Genomic DNA, 18,174 nt, shown 5'->3' with positions numbered 1-18,174 from the left:
CCTTTTGGAACACTGGCAAAATAATTGAGTTTGTTTTTAGGATTAAATATGATAAATGTGACTGGACAGAAAATTTTAGATTAATGCTTTCATAATTTTTTATGCTGCCTTTCGTATGTTGTTTAATTTTTTGAACCTGAGATAAAGTTAGAAAAAATCAAAGAGGGAGTGACTGCAGCTCAAGTAGTTGATTTCCTGCTTTCCATATGAGGTCCTGGGTTTAATCCCTGGTGCATTCTAAAAACAAAACAAGAAATGAAATAAACCAACTCTCATTGGAGAGTGGGTCTAGCTCAGTAGATGAGTGCCTACTTCTCACATAAGACGTCCTGAATTCAGTCTCTGGAACATCTTGAAAAAAAATCCGTCGTGGAGGGGTGACGTCATCAACCCAGCGACGGAAGCTCTACCCTTAGAAAACCTCCGCAGATACCCTGGAGGGTGGTGGAGACTGGAGAAAGGCCCCACAAAGGCTGAATTGAAGAAAGAGAAATACCAGGTAGGAAACTCCCATCTGAGGGATATTAGTCCTCTTCGCTTCTCTCTCAGTGGGTCCTGTGTAAAACTTCTGGGTTCTCCAGAGGCAGCCTGCAGCCTGGATCGCTCTCACTGCGGAAACAGATTTTAGAAGAACTAAGAGCTGTGAGTTGGGACGCTATGAATGGTCAGGTACGGAGACCCAGTGCTGGAAACAAGGTGCTGAGGAGTGCTGAAAACAAAAGGGCCCCCAATTGGGGGGATTAGGGAGTAAAATCGCAGCAGAATGGCTGTGACTGAGGGGTGCACTCACTACATCCAGTTTCTGTTGGTTGAAACCCCTAAATGCAGAATGGGCTTTTCTGGGGGTCCCACCTTTCTGCAATGACCCGTTCTGACTCACCGAGGCAGGATAACCTAGCAGGGAAGAAGCGGTAGGCAGAAAAGCTCACAGAGAAAAATGGAGAGGGAGGGTTAAACCGAGAGTTTAACTGGAGAGTTCCAGAAATGAAAAGTGTAAGTACATGGGACACTGGGTGAGGAAGAGACTTTAAACAAATCATAGAAGCTGGGGACAAAATTCTACACAGAAACAAAGAAAGCAGATCAAGATTCCTGGAGAAGGAGGAGAGGAAAGAAACTGGCAGGTTATGGCAGGTTGTTATGTTTCAGGTTCTGGGAAAAGGAGCACTTACAAGAAATAGGAACTAAGTTAAGCTTCGGTTTGCTGATGGAGGACTTAGCATAAAGGTCTCCATCAAGGGTCTACTTAATATATTTAACAATTTACCCCAATTTGATCTGGATCTCAGCCACTGAGAGTTGTGATAAAAATTTAAGGTTTTGAACTCATTTTCATTTAATGCCTAAGGTCTTGGGGTAGCATTTCTGGTTGTTTTCATGTTGTGCTCATAGATGGTCATGATGTCAGTTTTTCCCTGATCATAATTTTTAGGTCATCCTAGACATAAAGAAATCATTTGCTGGGTCACAAGTGGTTGGGGACACACATTCAAAACTCTTGGGAAAAAACAGTCAGCCAGGGAGATTATAATGAGTACTACGAGTGATAAAAGGTCCAAATGCTCACCTCATAGTATATGCCTAAGCCCAGTTCCCATGATTTGACCCAAATGAAATCAAAGTGATCAAATCAGGGACTTAAGAAAGGTTTAAATCATTTAGTGCAATTAATTTTTTCATGCAATTATACCTTAACTTCCACAGGATTGTGTACCCAAATACAACAGGTGATATTGGTAATGACAAAAATGCCTCCTTGTTCAGCTAATAAGTAACAAGTTTAGCTAATAAATCTAATGACTTGCTGTGCAGCTATAGCTCTAGCAGTAGATTCAGTAATTTCTCCTATTGTGATTGGTAGATACCTAATTCTTTTTGCATTTGTGTTAACCCCAAGCTAAGGTAGCAGCAATCTGCCCAAAAAACCAAACCCAGAATCATTAAGTCCCTGGATAAATCCTCTCACCTGACACTGTAGATTGAAGGGAGTAGTCCTGTGTGAAGTCTCAGATTTATTATAAATTCCTAAGGGACTGTGATGTGACCAAATGCACATTGCTCAGACATCAACTCTTAAGGTACTTTACAACCCAGTGAAATATCTGATAACATTTCAAAAATAAAAATATTACCTGGGGAAATGGATGTGGCTCAAGTAATTGGGCTCCCATCTACAAAATAGGAGGTCCAAGGTTTGATTCCCAGGGCTCCCCGTTGAAAGGCAAGCTGGCCATCATGTTGAGCTGGCCTGAGGGGAGTGCTGATCCACACAGAGTGCTGGTCTGTGCAGGAGAGCTGGCCCATGCAGAGAGCTAACACAGCAAGATGATGCAACAGAAAGAGACACAGAGGAGAGACAATAAGATATTCAGCAGACCAGGGAGCTGAGGTTGCACAAGAGATTGAGCACCTCTCCCCCACTCTGGAAGGTCCCAGGATCAGCCTGGTGCTACCTAAAGAGAAAACAAGCAGACTTAGAAGAACACACAGAGAGCAAATAGTAAGTGCAAAGCAATGGGGGTTGGAAATAAATAAAATAAATCTTAGAACAATTTTTAAAAAAATATTGCCTGGTAGAACAATGTAAATACATTCAAAGTGATGTTGTTTATAGATTCATAACTAGGAATACTATCATTTGTCCTTAGTATCCAAGCATCTGTCTAATTGAGATTACAGATAAAAGCTGACAAAAATTTGTGTTCTGAATATTTTGCAGATCAAGTACCTTATACCTGAAAGTGGACATGCATTGTTAAGGTAACTTGTAGTTAGTGGAGATATGTGAACTAATATAGTAAGTTTTCCAATTGTTCTATGATATCTTTATAATTCTCTCAATCATTTGTATCTATTGTGTGGTTGACACTGATCAAAAACAGTTTCTTTCCTTCCAATACACTTTATTTTTTTTTAAGGTATTTTTTACTGTCTTGTTTTAAAAGATACTTAGATCACACAAATGTTAAAATAAAAAATATGAGGTTCCTGTAATCCCACACCCCACCACGCCCAATCCTACATCAACAACCTCTTTCATAAGTGTGGCACATTCATTGCATTTGATGAATACATTTTGAAGCACTTGAGTTGATTTTTGTATAAAGTGTGGGATCATATTCCTCTCTCATTCTTTTGCATATGTATATCCTGTTCTCCAAGCACTAATTTTTAAAGAGGCCATTCATTCCCAGTTGAATGGCTTGGTGATTTTGTTTAATATCAGATGAAAATATAAGTAAGGATCTATATCAGAACTCAAAATTCAGTTCCATTGGTCAATATGTCTATCCTTGTGCTAATACCATGCTGTTTTGACCACTTAGCTTTGTGGTATGTTTTAAAGTCAGGTAGTGTGATTTCTCCAATTTCACTTCACTTTTTAAAATATGTCTTTGCCTATTTGGGGCCTCTTTCCCTTCCAAATAAATTTCATAGTTAGTTTTTCCAGTTCAGTAAAAAATGTTGTGTTGATTTTATTGAGATTGCACTGTAGATCAGTTTGGGTAGGATAGACATTTATATTTAGTCTTCCTATCCATGAACAGCAATATTGTTCCATTTATTTAAGTCTTATTTGATTTCCTTTAACAATTTTGTGTAGTTTTCTGTGTATAGGTCTTTTATATCTTTAGTTAAATTTATTCCTAGGTATTTGATTATTTTATTTACTATTGTAAATGGTATTTTTTCTTGATTTACCCCTCACATTGCTCATTATTGGTGTACAGAACGCTACTGATTTTTGCACATTGATCTTATAACCTGTGACTTTACTAAACTCATTTATGAGTTCTAAAAGATTTTTGTAGATTTCTTGGGGCTTTCTATTGATAAGATCATGTCATCTGCAAATAGTGAACTTTTGACTTTTCCTTTCCAATTTGGATTTCTTTTATATCTGTTTCTTGCCTCAGTGCTCAAGCAAGTACTCCTAAAACAGTGTTAAATAGGAGGGGTGATTGTGGGTATCCTTGTCTTTTTCCTGATATTACAGGGAAAGATTTTAGGATTTCACCATTGTAAATTATGTTAGCAGTGAGTTTTTCATATGTAGCCTTTATCATGTTCAGAAAGTTTCCTTCTATTCCTATCTTTTGCAGTGCTTTTATCAGGAAAAGGAGCTGTATTTTGTCAAATGCTTTTTCCGCACCTATTGATGTGATAATGTGGTTTTTTTCCTTCTATCTGTTTGTGGGATATATTACATTAGTTGATTTTCTTATGTTGAGCCATCCTTACATACCAGGGATGAAACCCACTTGGTCATGGTCTATAATTCATTTGTTGTGTTGTTGAATATGATTATCAAGTATTTTGTTGGGGATTTTAGCATCTAGATTCATTAGAGCAATTAGTCTATAATTTTCCTTTCTTGTGGTGTCTTTGTGTGGCTATGGTATTAGGATACTGTTTGCATCATAGAATGAGTTAAGCGATGTTCCTTCTATTTTGATTTTTTTGGAAGAGTTTAAGCAAGACTGATGTTAGTTCTTTATGGGAAATTTGGTAGAATTCACCTGTGAAGCTATCTGTCCCAAGGCTCTTCTTAGTTGGGAGGTTTCTAATGACTGATTCTATCTCTTTACTGATTGCTTTGTTGAGGTCATCAGTTTCTTCTTTTGTCAATGTAGGATGCTTATGTGTTTCTAGGAATTTGCCCATTTCCTCTAAATATCCTTGTTGGCATATAGTTTTTGAAAGTATCCTCTTATAAACTCTTTATTTCTGTGGGTTCAGCAGTGATATCCCCTTTTGCATATCTTGTGTATTTTGCATCTTCTTTCTTTTTTTCTTTGTTAGTGTAGCTAAGGTTTTGTAAATTTTGTTGATCTTCTCAAAGATCCATCCCTTTGTTTTATTTTTTCTAGTGATTTCTTATTTTCTATTTCATTTAGTTCTGCTCTGATCTTTGTTATTTCTATCTTTCTTCTTACTTTGGGGTTAGTTGTTGTTTTTTTACTAATTCCTCCAAGTCTGCAGTTATGTTTTCAATTTTAGCTATTATTTTTTAATGAATTTATGACTGTGAATTTCTCTCTCAGTATTGATTTACTGCATCCCATAAGTTTTGATATATTTTGTTATTTTCATTGGTTTCAAGGTAGTTACTGATTTCTTTTGAGATTTCCTCCTTGATTCATTGTTTTGTCTAAGAGTATGTTGTTTAACTTTCATGTCTTTGAGTCTATCTGGTTCTCTGGCCCCTGCAGATTTCCAGCTTCGTTCCACTCTGGTCAGAGAAATTATTTTGTATGATTTTAGTCTTTCTGAATTTACTGAGCATTTCTCTGTGACCTAGCAGGTGGTCTATCTTAGAGAATGTTTCATGTATACTTGTGAAGAATGTATATCCTACTTTATTTGGGTGTAATGTACTGTATATGTCTATTAGGCCCAGATCCTCTAATATATTAATCAAAGTCTTTCTTTATTGATTCTCTGTTAAGATGTTCTGTCTAATGGTGTATTTAAGTTAATGGTGTAAGTAAGCTATAATTGTAGAGGCATCTTTTTCTCCACTTTGTTTTACCAGTGTTTGCCTCATATATTTTGAGGCACCCTGGTTAGGTACATAAATGTTTATGATTGTTCTTTCTTCTTGAAAGATTATCCCTCTTACTAATATGTAGTGTCCATTTTTGTCACTCACAATTTAAAGTCTATTTTGTCTGATATTGTATTTTTTCCCGGCCTTTCCCATTCAACCTCCCTGAAACTGTGGGTCTAAGGTGGGTTTCTTGGAGACAACATACAGATGGGTATTTCCTTATCCATTCTGTCAGTCTGTGTCTCTTGACTGGTGAGCTTGATCCCTTACCATCATTGTTATTACTCTCAAGGAATTACTTACAGAAAACATATTTTCTTTGCATTTGTTTATGTCATATGTTGTGTCTTTTTTCTCTTTTTGTCTTTTGAGTTCTTACACTCTTCTCCAACTCTGTTTATCCTGTTTTTTTTTCATTCAACATGCAGAACTCTCTTTAGTATTTCTTGAAGGGCACGTTTCTTATTGGCATACTCTCTTAGTTTCTGTTTATCTGTGAATAGTTTGAACTCTCCATCATTTTTGAATACCAGCTTTGCTGGATAGAGTATTCTTGACTGGAAAAATATTTCTTTTCATACCTTGACCTTGTCATACCACGGCATTCTTGTTTTCATGGTTTCAGATGAGAAATCAGCACTTAATCATTTTTATTTATGTCTTTTGTTTAAATTGTCTTTTTTTAAAATACATGGATCACAAAAAATGTTACATTAAAAAATATAAGAGGTTCCCATATACTCCACCCCCCCACCCCACCCCTCTCCTTCCACATCAACAACCTCTTTCATCATTGTGGCACATTCATTGCATTTGGTAAATACATTTTGGAGCACTGCTACATCACATGGGTTATAGTTTACATTGTAGTTTACACACTCCCCCAGTACATTCACTTGGTCACAGCAGGATATATAATGTCCAGCATCTATCCCTGCAGTATCATTTAGGAAAACTCCAAGTCCTAAAATGACCTCACATCCCATCTCTTCTCTCTCCCTGCCCTCAGCAACTACCATGGCCACCACCTCCACATCACTGATACAGTTTCTTTCATTGCTAGAGTCATAATTGTTCTATAGTAGAATACCAATAAGTCCACTGTAATCCATATTTTATTCCTCCATCCTGTGGACTGTGGGATGGTGATGTCCACTCCAACTCTCAATCAAGAGGGGGCTTAGATCCTACATGGCTGATGGATGTGATTCTCCTGCTTGCAGTTGTAGCACTTAATCTTATTGAGCTTTCCTTGTATGTGATAGTTCCCTTTTCTCTTTCTGCCTTCAGTATTTTCTCTTTGTCTTGGACTTTGAATAATTTGACAAGTATATGTCTTAGAATAGGCCAGTTGGGATTTATAATGTTTAGGGTGTGCTGTGCTTCCTGGACTTGTACATGCATTTTCCTCAATAGGTTTGGGAAGTTTTCAGCCATTATTTCCTCCAACACCCCTTCTGACCCCTTTCATTTCTCTTCTCCTTCTGGGATGCCTATAATGCATATGTTTGTGCATTTTGAATTGTCATTCAGATCCTTACACCTGTGCTGGATTTGTTCTAATTTTTTAACTATTGTTTCTACTATCTGTTTGATTTCAGATGTACTGTCTTCTACATCAATAATTCTTTCTTCTGTCTGTTCAAATCTGCTGTTATTTGCTGAGAGTATTTTTGATTTCATGGATTTTGCCATTCATCACCATCATATCCATTATCTTTTTGTGTATGTTTGCAGTTTCTTCAGTATGCGCTCAAGTGTTTTCTTAATATCTTTAGTATCTTCCTACACTTTATTAATTTGGTCCATGATATTTGTTTGGAGACCTTTGATGAGTTGCTCAATGTTCAGCTCCTCTTCCTGGTTTTTAGTTTGTTCATTGGACTGGGCCATGCCTTACTGATTACTGGTATGGTCTGTAATTTTGTGTTGCTGTCTGGCCATCATTTTATTTTGATGGTTTGTTCAGTTGATTAGTTTCTGCCTCAGGTCTCAGGTTTTATTTAGGTGCTGTTTGTGTGCATGTGTTAAGTTTTCTCTTTAACACTTTGTTCTTATTCTATTTCCTTGTTGTTGCCTAAGTTCCCTTGAAGGAAAAAAATTAATGCCATGGAAAGCAAAAACTGTAAGAAAAGAAAAAGAACAATAGTAGTATTGATAGTAAATGTTAGCAGAACTGTGTAAGACCTAGAAGAATGAATATTAAACTCATGTAAGCAGTGTAGAGTTATAGGAATAGAAAAGTGGAGTCTTTACAATGAAATGGGAAACTGAATACAGAGAAAAATATACTATGAATTAAAAGCCAGTGTGATGAAGAGAGAGGAAAAGGGAAAAGAAGGGACAATAACAGAGTTAATAAAAGATAGAAAACAGAATAGAAGTGTTAGAAATAAAAAGCCAGAAAAAGTGGAGGCCAAAAAAAAGAGAGTTGAAATGTAAGAGCAACTACTGAAATTGGAAAATAGAAAAATGTAGAAGGAAAAGAGACAGTGTTGGTAGCCAATATCAGTAAACACAGAAAAGAGGAAATACACAGGAAATGGGAAACAAGCTGGCACCTCCTAATTTAACAAGGGGAAGGGGATAAAGAGCAAAAGAGATAAGACAACAACAACAACAAAAAAACACAGACAAATCCACAGATAAGGAGTCAATCAAACATTAAGAAAAAACAGACTTCCTTTTTAAGCCCCTGTGGAACTTTTCAGGTTGCTGGTGTTTATCAATCATTTACTCTCCAGCTTTCTTGCTGCAGATTTTGAAGTGAGTTTTAGTGAGTAAACTAAGTTAAATTATGTAACAAAAGTAATCTTTTTCTTAGGAAAAATAAGAGACCCAAGGGAAGCTAATACAAGGATAATGTCTATTTTTCCCTGTCCTAAAGTATCAGCTAGATGTTTAATATCCCTGTAGGTCACTACTCTCAGAGAAGCTGGGAATTGAATTAGAGACCATGCACATTGAAGGCTGGAACTCCTCCACTGAGCTAAACTTTCTTTCTGGATTGATTTGCTCTTCAAAGAGTCCCTTTCCCCATGGCAGGATTGACTCTTTGCAATTGGATAAACTGCTAATTAAGTATCTATTCTGCCCCCAATTTTTTTAGCTGCTTTCTCTCCCAGGGTAGCAGAAAGCAATAACTTGTGTGAGAGTTTCATTTTGAAATTCAAATGAGACCCTGGTAAATTAACTCACCACAGAAAATAATGACTCTCATTCTCTTTGAGAGAAAGCACCCACACCTTGTTGGGAACCCTAAATATGCTTTTGGAAGATTATTAAGCACTTCCTACTGTCCCCCTCCCTTAGGTATGATGTACAGGACTAGTTAATTGCCTGACTTCACTTTCTCCCATGTCAATTTTCCCTGTCCGAGGGAGGATAGGTAAATCAGGCTGACTCAGCAGATTCATCTCCCTCTCTTCCTGGCTTCTCATGTCAGCTGGTGTGCTCCTCAAGGCTCAAAAAAGGGAGTCCAAACAATTGAACCCACACTCATGGTACCCCTCTGCACCCTTCACCAGAAACCTCCCACTCTCAGCGTTTGTCTCTTCTGGCTGTGTGACCAGCAAGGTTGAGGGAATGCAATGGCTTCCTCAGCTGGCAGGGGCGGGGGAAGCTTAGGCATCCCACAGTTCCAGTCTCGAGTACCAGAAACTCATGGTTTTAACTTGGGCAATCACTCTTTTTGTTGCACTCTCTCCAAATCGATATCCTGAATCTTCCTGCTTTGTGGTTCCTAAAACAGCTCACTCAGATAAAATTTTGTCCTCACTCAGCTGGTTTTTTTTGTAGGAGAGATGATGTGGGTGGACTTACTCTGACACCATCTTGCCTGTCCTTCCCCCAATACACTTTAAAGTCCACTTTCTGAGACACTGGGGTTCCAAGTGAAAAAGTTTATTTGTTAGGCAAGCAAAGAGATCATTAGTCTAATAAGGGCCCAAAAATGTGCCTCCTGATTTTGAGGAGTTTAGGGTTTTTATGGTTTCATACAGGGGAGGATGGAGTGGTTACAGTCACAATAGTAAATATTCACAAAACTAGTTTTCAAGCCATAAACAAATGTAAGATTAGTCCAGAATAAACACCACAATAGTAAGTAAATACATGGATGAGCCTAGTTTTGAAATAACCTTAAACAAAGGTAAGGTCAGACTGAAATAATCATCACAATAATATGTATACACAAGGGTGTGCTTCTTTTGAAATAATCATAAAGAAGGGTGAGGTTGACTTAGCTCGTTTCAGTAATTTCAGGTATTAGCTTTGGGCTATCCTATAATATAGTGAAAAAATAATCTGTGTAATGATTCAGTAATTATAAACTTTTGCTAATTCTTAATTCTTGGTTACAGGGTCTAAGAAAGCTTAAAACAGAGTAAATAAGACCTTGGTTCTTGTATTCATATTTGATATGAAACATGGTGCAGTCTGATCTGAAGAGACTGAAGCATTTGGGATAAGAAAGAAATTAGTTATGGGTAGAAATATGGGGTCCATTGCAATGTACATATATCAGGGTTTATGTTGACAATTCAAACAGTCTGTTTGGTTACATTCCTTTGAACAGTCTTTGGAGAAACAGTCAATGACATTGTCTTTCCAGGCCAGTGCAAGGGCAAAGCATAAGGAAATAGAAAGATTTTATGCATTGTGAGTATTAGTTAGGTAGAGTCTATATGAGGACTTATTTATGTTAGGATTTGATCTGTCACCTTGGGAATAAGTAGTCTACTTTGTGACGTTGTCTACTTCCCTTCCTGGCTAGTTGGATTTTTAAGTCTCCATAATTAGTCCAGGAGTCAGATGGAACATTTTTTAGTTGAGTAATGTGGACCCATGGCTCAACACCCTGTAATTAATTTGCATTAGCAGTGGTTAGAGGCACTTGGCAGGATTCCTTTTAATGAGGATCTAGGACTATATTTTGTCTGTATCATTTTCAGTAGACCCATTACCCTGGTGTGAGATTGCAATTAATGGATTATCTGTCACGTGGGACAGGAAAAGTGTCCTTTACTTATTGGGGATAATCTTTGGCATAGTGCATTAAGGATTTGCCAGTTGGGTCATGTCATGGTGTGACAATGTTCTCAATTTATTCCCAGAGATAGCTCTGCTAGGAAAAATTTCATTTGGGGAGAATTTGAGTTTCCTAAAATAAATGCTATGAATAAACAGAAGGCCAAAAGTAAAATTTTGGGCCTGGAGAGGCTAGGTTCTTCACTTAATTTACATAGTATTCCTTTAAGTTTATAATTATACCTGTTTTACTAGTAGCTGTTTCTACATGAAAGTATGCAAGTGTATTTTAAAAATATTGAGGCTCAGTCCTTTTAGTGTAAACCTTTATCTTAATGATAGCAACAGGAGATCCGAGTAAAATGGCAGGAAGGTGATAATTTATTTGTCCACAATTTTCAGTTGGCATACCAGATGAAGTGAGGAACTCTCTTTGCTTCCAGAGCATGCTGAAATCACTATAGATCTAGAAAAAGAGAATTTTTATTTTAGATTTCTGGGCTCATGGTGGTAGTAATGTCTTGAGTTATTTTGGATTTTTTGCCTTTACCTACGAAAATAGAGATGTACACTATCATTTTTGAGCCAACAGGGGTATAAAGTGAAGCAATTGAATAGATGTGTGACTGCCATGATAAAGTAGAGAAGTGGGAGAGAAAGGGGTCTATAATTCAGCCTTGAGATGTTCTAATAATACTGTTTGAGTACTGCCATGCAGAACACAAGAAGAAGGAATGCATTCAGGAGACTGAGATGTCAGAGAAGTCTAGGAAAAAGAAAGTTTCCGAAAGGTCCAATTCTTTACTTCCAAGTTATAGACTGAAGCATGCACACTAGATTTATTCATGGGAAGCTTATTGGAGATGGTAGCATGATTTACTTAAGAGGAAGCCTGTCATGTTACTAACTCATTATTTAAGGTTGTGTGAGTAAAGGGTCAAAGTGCTCTTGTAGATTGATTGTGAAAGAATGGAAAAGGAGATCTGGCACAAGAGATGAAATAGGAGAATAGAACAGTAAGGTTAAATGATGAGGTGATTGTGATAAGAGAGAGCAGTTGCTAGTAATGATTTAAAAAAGAAAGAGGAAAGCCAAGAATTCAGTTGGAAACATTCAACTTAATCAGGTGACAAAGCCCTTCAATGAGAGAGAAGGAATAACTAATAGGTATGAATGCAGAAATATCTATAGACATTGTGGTGCTAAGTTGAGGTGATTTTTAAAAGTTGCATCATTCACCTGGTTATTACAATGTTAACCTCATCTGGTAAAAATAATGTGAAATGTGAGAATATATGGTATTCAAACCCTGGGACTTGAAATGATTATGGAAGATGGAAGAATGACTCAATTATCAAAATATAATCTCTTTCCAAGATGTATTTGAAAGCACTAGGAGTTGTGATTCTATATTTAGTCATAAAACAAGAGCTTAGTAATGTGTTGCGTGACATACAATAATAAACATGACACAAAAGTAAAGTCACCTATGTGGACAGGTATGGAAAATAGTAAGATATTTGTTGACACAGCGGGTAAATACAGTGACATCAGAAATGTTTTTCTTGGAAAAAGACCTTGACCAAAATGGGGAAAAGGTAGACAAATGAGTTTATATGGCCAAGAGACTTCAAAGTGAGTCAGGAGGTCATTCCAGAGGTTATGATTATACACATCTCAGCAGGATATCAATGACTGCCAAAGTAGATACTATCCCAAATAGCAGGGACTCCTGAGATCCCTGGAGACATCCAGACACTATAATCAGGTCAGATAGCTCAGGAGTTTGGTGTCTTGCCAGTGTGCTCTACTTTGGAATTTATACTCCCCAGGGTGATAGAGTTGGACTAAGTTGTGGTTTCCCTACATATGGCTCTTCTGTCCTTCTAGTTGAACCTATAATTAGTATTAGAGCTGGTAGGTGTACATCCAAGAGATTTAAATCTTCGGGTTGTCCATATGCCAACTGGTCCCTGAATCTCAATGGGGTTGTAACACTCTCCATTTCATTGGCCACACCCAGGACAACTAACAAGTAAGTGAGAGTGAACAATTTCCATACCAAGGAGAAAGTTTACAACTGTAAGCAAGAGAATTCCATCCATCAGCCCTAATGGATTACGGTCCCCTCTTGATTAAGTGGAATGGACACCTCCATCCCAGAATCCTCAGGAATGGTGAATGAACTATGGAATAAAGTAGATTTACTGGTATTCTACTATAGACTTATTGTGATTCTAGCAATGGAAGAAATTTTATCATTGCTGTGGAGGCAGTGGCCACTGGAAGTTCTGTGGGATGGGAAAGGGAAAGACGGGGATTTTTGGGACCTTGGAATTGTCCTGAATGTCTAAATACAGGTCATTATATATCTTGCCATAATCTACAGAATTGTGTGGGAGAGAGTGTAAATAAACTACAATGTAAATGTTATTTCAAGCTTATTGGCAGTGCTCCAAAATGTGTTCATCAATGCAACAAATATACCACACTAATGAAGGATATTGTTAATGTGGGAATATTTGGGAGGTGTGGGGACTAGAGCATATGGGAATCACCTACATTTTTATATAACAATTATATAATCTAAGTAACAATGATATAATCTAATTATATAATCTATTACAAAATAAAAATTAAATAAAATTGAACAAAGAAATGTTCTCATGAAACATGCTGAAATATGCATGCTTGCTTGGAATACATCTGGCAGTAAATATTACATGAGGTGGAAGGTAATGTTTGGGAAATATGTTTGAAGCAGGCTAGTTAGGGAGTCAATAGATCTGGAATCTGGCTGAAAAACCACCACCATTAAACATGTAGGTATAGGTACCTCCAAGATGGCTGCTGGAAAAACTTGCAAGAATCCCGTCCAGAATGAGATTTACTCTGGAAGCTAGGAGAAGCCCTGGATATTCTTCAGGGACCTTATCATTGATCCCTCCTGGGGATTGATGGGTGGGGCAATCAATCAAAACTGCAAACAGTTGGGACTCCTCCCTTGTCATTAACAAAGGGGTATAATAATCAGTGGTTCAAAAAACAAGTGCAAAGGCCAAACTGGCCCTCTCTTGCCTTTTGACCCCTGTTCTTGCCTTATGCCCCCTGTTCTGGCCTTCTTCACCCTTCCCCTGGATTAATACACAAGGAAATCTGGGGATTTATAATCTATAATGGGAAATTTTAGTCTATCAGTCAACCCTCTTTATCACTGTTCAGCCCTTTCCTCTTTACTTGGGCCCCATGAACTGTTATTTTCTCCCATTTCTCCTCTCACCTTTCCTTAATAAGTTACTGGCCTAACTAACACAGCTTGCTCTTGAAATTCATTTCTTGTCGCTTAGCCAAAAACAGAAAATCTGGCAACAAGTTCAGTGCAAAGATTTCTTGAACAGATTTGCTGTTCATGGTTATAAGTGTAACACACTGTATGATGAGGAAATTTTGACAACAGGGTAAGGATCTGAATATTGAAATGAGAGGTGACATTCCCTGTAATACCTGGATATGGTATGTTACCCTTAAGATGTTTGAAATTGGGATACAGGAAGAAAAAATTCAAACTCTGTGTCTGTCAGTGACCATATAAGTTTGTCATTTTACTTTAGCTCTCTGAACCTCAATTTAGAACATTTATTAACTAAGTAAATTAACCTTTATCAGTTGGGTTACTGAGAAGATTGTTTTTAAAAATATGTAATTCTCCAAACTTGTTGATTACAGTCATTTTCTTCCTGGACTTGAGGTACAAATGGCTATGTTAATCTTGGGTCTGATTAACCTCAAAATAACATATATTCTTTTTTCCTTTTTTGTTTTATTTTAGTAATGTATATTCTTAAGTTTCTTAGCTGATTTCCAAATATATTTTTGTGGGATGTAAAACTCAGTGTTGAGTGGGCTGCATTATACACATGGAAGAATAAAGATGTTTTAGGACAAATGTATCCATAAGGTCAGGTTCATGGTAGAGCAGGAAGGGAGTGAGAATCCAGAAATAAGAAATGGATGTGAGAGAATGAATGCTATTGCAAAAACCAGTAATAATTATAACTGAGATATACCAGTCTGTTTCCTTTTGTAGTGAGGATCCAATTCCAGGTGTGATTTTGGTCAGGATTACTTTGTTTTGGAATCAGCTATGAATTAAAAGTCTTTGAACGTCATGGGCTAATTAATAAATACAATTCATGGATTTTCATGTTATCTATAATATGAAGATAATCGTATCTTTATTAGCTACAGAAGAAAAGACCTCCAACTTCTTGACCCTGGGAAAGGAGAGTCCTCTCTTATTTCACTTGAGCATACCTCATGTTCCTTTTGTTGTTTGGGCAGGGAATCCTCCTAGGTGAAAAGTTTGACATTCATGACAGGGGGGCCTGAAAATTGTGGTCAAGACTTGAATCTTAAGACTTCTTTCTCCATTCTCAGCTTTGCTCTCCTTCTGGTTGTGAGTGAAAATCCAGAGGAAGATAGATGCCCCCTAATGTATTGGCAATGCAATCACATGTGAGTAGGTAATTCTTCTTCAACTGAAATTGTACCTCTGTTGCCAGCAGGTGGGAAGATTTCTCCTATTGGTGTGAATATTTCAAGTGTACTCAGGAGTTATTCAAGGATTTTAGCTCAAATTTATATAGGACTCTTTAATAATTATGGTAAGTTAGGTCCTGAACAATGAGTAATCTTCCAAGGTAAACGCAAGCATTGGTTAAAGCTACCATAAAGGTGTGTATTCTCCGAGAAGATGACAGAAGTTTTCTTTTTCTCACCCATCCCATGGCCTCATTGGATACATAATGAATTCATGGGTCATGTTAGTGCCTGAGATTGGCCTGGGCATATGATGAACACTGGTGACAGAGATGAGCAGAAGAGAAGTTTCCAGTCAGATGGGAGGCTGAGTTTTCAGCTGTGCATTCAGTCAATCCAACATTACAGATACTGAGGTGTAGGGAGTAGGTATATTTTTCAGAGGCACATGAGAAGTTTTGTAAATTAAGGAAATGAGGAATATATATATTTATTCCCCCAATTTTAATTTTCTTAAAGTTTTAATGGAATATATTTGTACATTTTGAAATACTCTTTTGAAAGATGTAAAAAATGTGTTTATTAACTCCCCCTCATTGTTTGCACTCACTGTTTGCTCTCTGTGTCTTTTCATTGTGTCCTCACCTTCTATTTAAGAGGAACCAGGAACTGAACCCAGGGCCTCCCATGTGGGACGGAAGCACTCAATGGCTTGAACCATCTCTTCTCCTGCTTATTGCCTCTCATTGTGTTTCCTCTTTGTGTCTCTTCATTGCATCATCTTTTGCATCAGCTTGCCATGCCAGGCACCATTGCATCATTTTTTCTTTATTGTATCATCCTGTTGTGTTAGCTCACTATGGCAGCCCATTGTGCCAGCTTGCTCTCTTGCTCACCTTCTTTATGGGGGCACCAGGAACCAAACCCGGGGCCTCTCATGTTGAAGGTAGGAACTCAACTGCTTGAACCATGTACACTTTCCTTGAAATAATTTTTTTCAAAACTACAATTTCCCTTACCATTCTTGTTCAGATTTCCCAACTTCAATTTTCTAAATCAAATTTATTCAAATTTAATAAATGGATGTCATGTATAGGAATATTTTTTCCTTCCTTGTGGCTGTGGTTTCAGAAGCTATATAATAGTTGGAATAAAATTTATGTCTCTTTGAACATTTTTAAAGATTTGCAGAGGCCAGAAGCAATGAACAGGATTCTTTTAATCTTGCAAGACAGATAAAATGAAGATAAAAGTGAGACAATGAAAACTGGTCATTGTACACCCCAGAAAAAGTTGAGATTGGGAGGTCTACCACAAGAATGGTCAGTCTAAGGCCATGTATCAGTTCAATTGTCTCAGGAGTCCCTGACCTCTGACCCAGAACCATCTGTATTTATACATTACAGTGAACACCTGAATTTTGTGGCACTGAGAAAGCAGGATTTACTGATTTGAAACTTATTCAGTTTTGCAGATTTGTGGATATTTCTTCAAGATTCCTTGCCGTTTTAATGAATAATAGACATTTGAGTTGAACTTAGATAGAAAGCAATTCATACTTTGACATTTGTCAAAGTGCATAACATATTCTTAAATGATTTTCTTAAATTTTTTATCATTTTTTAAAGATTCATAGATCACACAAATCATTACATTAAAAAATGTAAGAGGTTCCCATATACCCCACTCCCCATGCCACCCATTCCTTCAAAATTGCCAAATTCTTTCTTTACCATGGTACATTCATTGCATTCGATGAGTACATTTTGGAGAATTGCTATACAGCATAGATTATAGCTTATGTTTTAGTTTACACTCTTCTAGTCCAAACAGTGGGTTATGGCAGGATGTATAATGTCCTGCATCTGTCCCTGCGATATCACTGAGCACAACCCAAGTCCTGAAAATGCCCCAATATCACACCTCTTTTTACCTCTCCCGGCCTTCAGCAACTTCTGTGGCTACTGGCCCCACATCAGTGATATAATTTCATTCCTAAAATCACAATAATTCTATAGTAGAATACCAGTAAGCCCATTCTAATTCATATTTTATTCCTCCATCCTGAGGATCCTTGGATGGTGATGTCCACTCCACCTCTAAACCAAGAGGGGTCTTAGATCCCATGTGGTTGATGTATGGAATTCTGCTTGCAGCTATAGATTGTCTCAGTTCCCTGGTGTGGTGGTTAACCATCATCACTTCCCTGTTAGCTGATGTAGGTAAGTCCAATGAACTGGAGAGTAGGTCTTGCAATTCTGCTGAGGCTCAGGACCCAGCTGGCACATGGACAGGCCAGAGATTCAAGTCTCCTGAGCATACACTAACCCCAGTGCCAAGCACAGGGTCAGTAAAAGTGACAGGAGGGGCATGTGTAGAGGTTACATCTGAGTCAAACTCCCATCACACTCAGGAGCACAAATTCCAAAGTAGTGCCCAATGGAAAGGCACTCCAGAGTTATCTGTCATGACCATAGACCTGGGTTTCTCAGTAGCCCTCAAGAGAACCGTTACCTGAGGTTTTATTTACTTTGGCTGTCTCTGAAATCCTTCTTGGATATGCATAAGCAAGACCCCTCTGATGACCTCCTGACTCATTTTGAAATACCTTAGCCATATAAACTCATTTGTCTTTACCATTTCCCCCTTTTATTTAAGGTCTTTTTCTAATTGCCTCATCAGCTGGTGCTTGGTAGTAATCCCTCAGTGCCAGAAAGGCTCATCCCTAGGTGTCATGTCCCATACTGGGTAAAGATAATGTATTTACATGCTGAGTTTGGCTTAGAGAGTGGCCACATTTGAGCAACATGGAAGCTCTCAGAAGGTAACTCTTAGGCACCATGCAGCTCTAGGCCTAGTTGAAATTTCAAGCACACAGGCTCATAAGCATAGTCGTTAGTATCAAGGTCACATCATTGGACCATCCTTCTTCACTTGGGGGATTGTTGCTGCTCCATTGGGGAGTGTCACAGAGTTTCCCAGAATGGGAACTCAGCACTCCCTCCATTTTCATGTGTACTCTATCCCCTATGTCAATATGCAACAAACATACAAAC

General features: G+C 37.7%; 1 protein-coding gene across 10 annotated transcripts in view; it reads left to right on the top strand.

Moving 5' to 3' along the window:
• Positions 1-274: 274 nt before the first annotated feature.
• LOC101416015 (zinc finger protein 596-like) overlaps positions 275-18,174 on the top strand; it is a 63,998-nt gene continuing 46,098 nt past the window's right edge. For 5 of the 10 annotated variants that reach the window (XR_009182714.2, XM_058285151.2, XM_058285150.2 and 2 more), the window contains exons 1-3: positions 398-499; positions 2,720-2,760; positions 15,017-15,094. Coding sequence is in view for 6 of the 10 variants with exons in the window: in XM_058285151.2 (XP_058141134.1) it covers positions 15,062-15,094 (33 nt within the window). In the remaining 4 variants the exon portion in view is untranslated. Of the gene's footprint in view, positions 500-2,719; positions 2,761-15,016; positions 15,095-18,174 lie in introns of all 10 variants that reach the window. The other 5 variants (XM_058285146.1, XM_058285147.2, XM_071210948.1 and 2 more) reach the window with 5 other exon arrangements.

The sequence above is a fragment of the Dasypus novemcinctus genome, chromosome 22, assembly GCF_030445035.2.
Source record: "Dasypus novemcinctus isolate mDasNov1 chromosome 22, mDasNov1.1.hap2, whole genome shotgun sequence".
Classification (NCBI taxonomy): Eukaryota; Metazoa; Chordata; class Mammalia; order Cingulata; family Dasypodidae; genus Dasypus; species Dasypus novemcinctus.
This window is presented reverse-complemented; position numbering and strand designations above follow the sequence as displayed.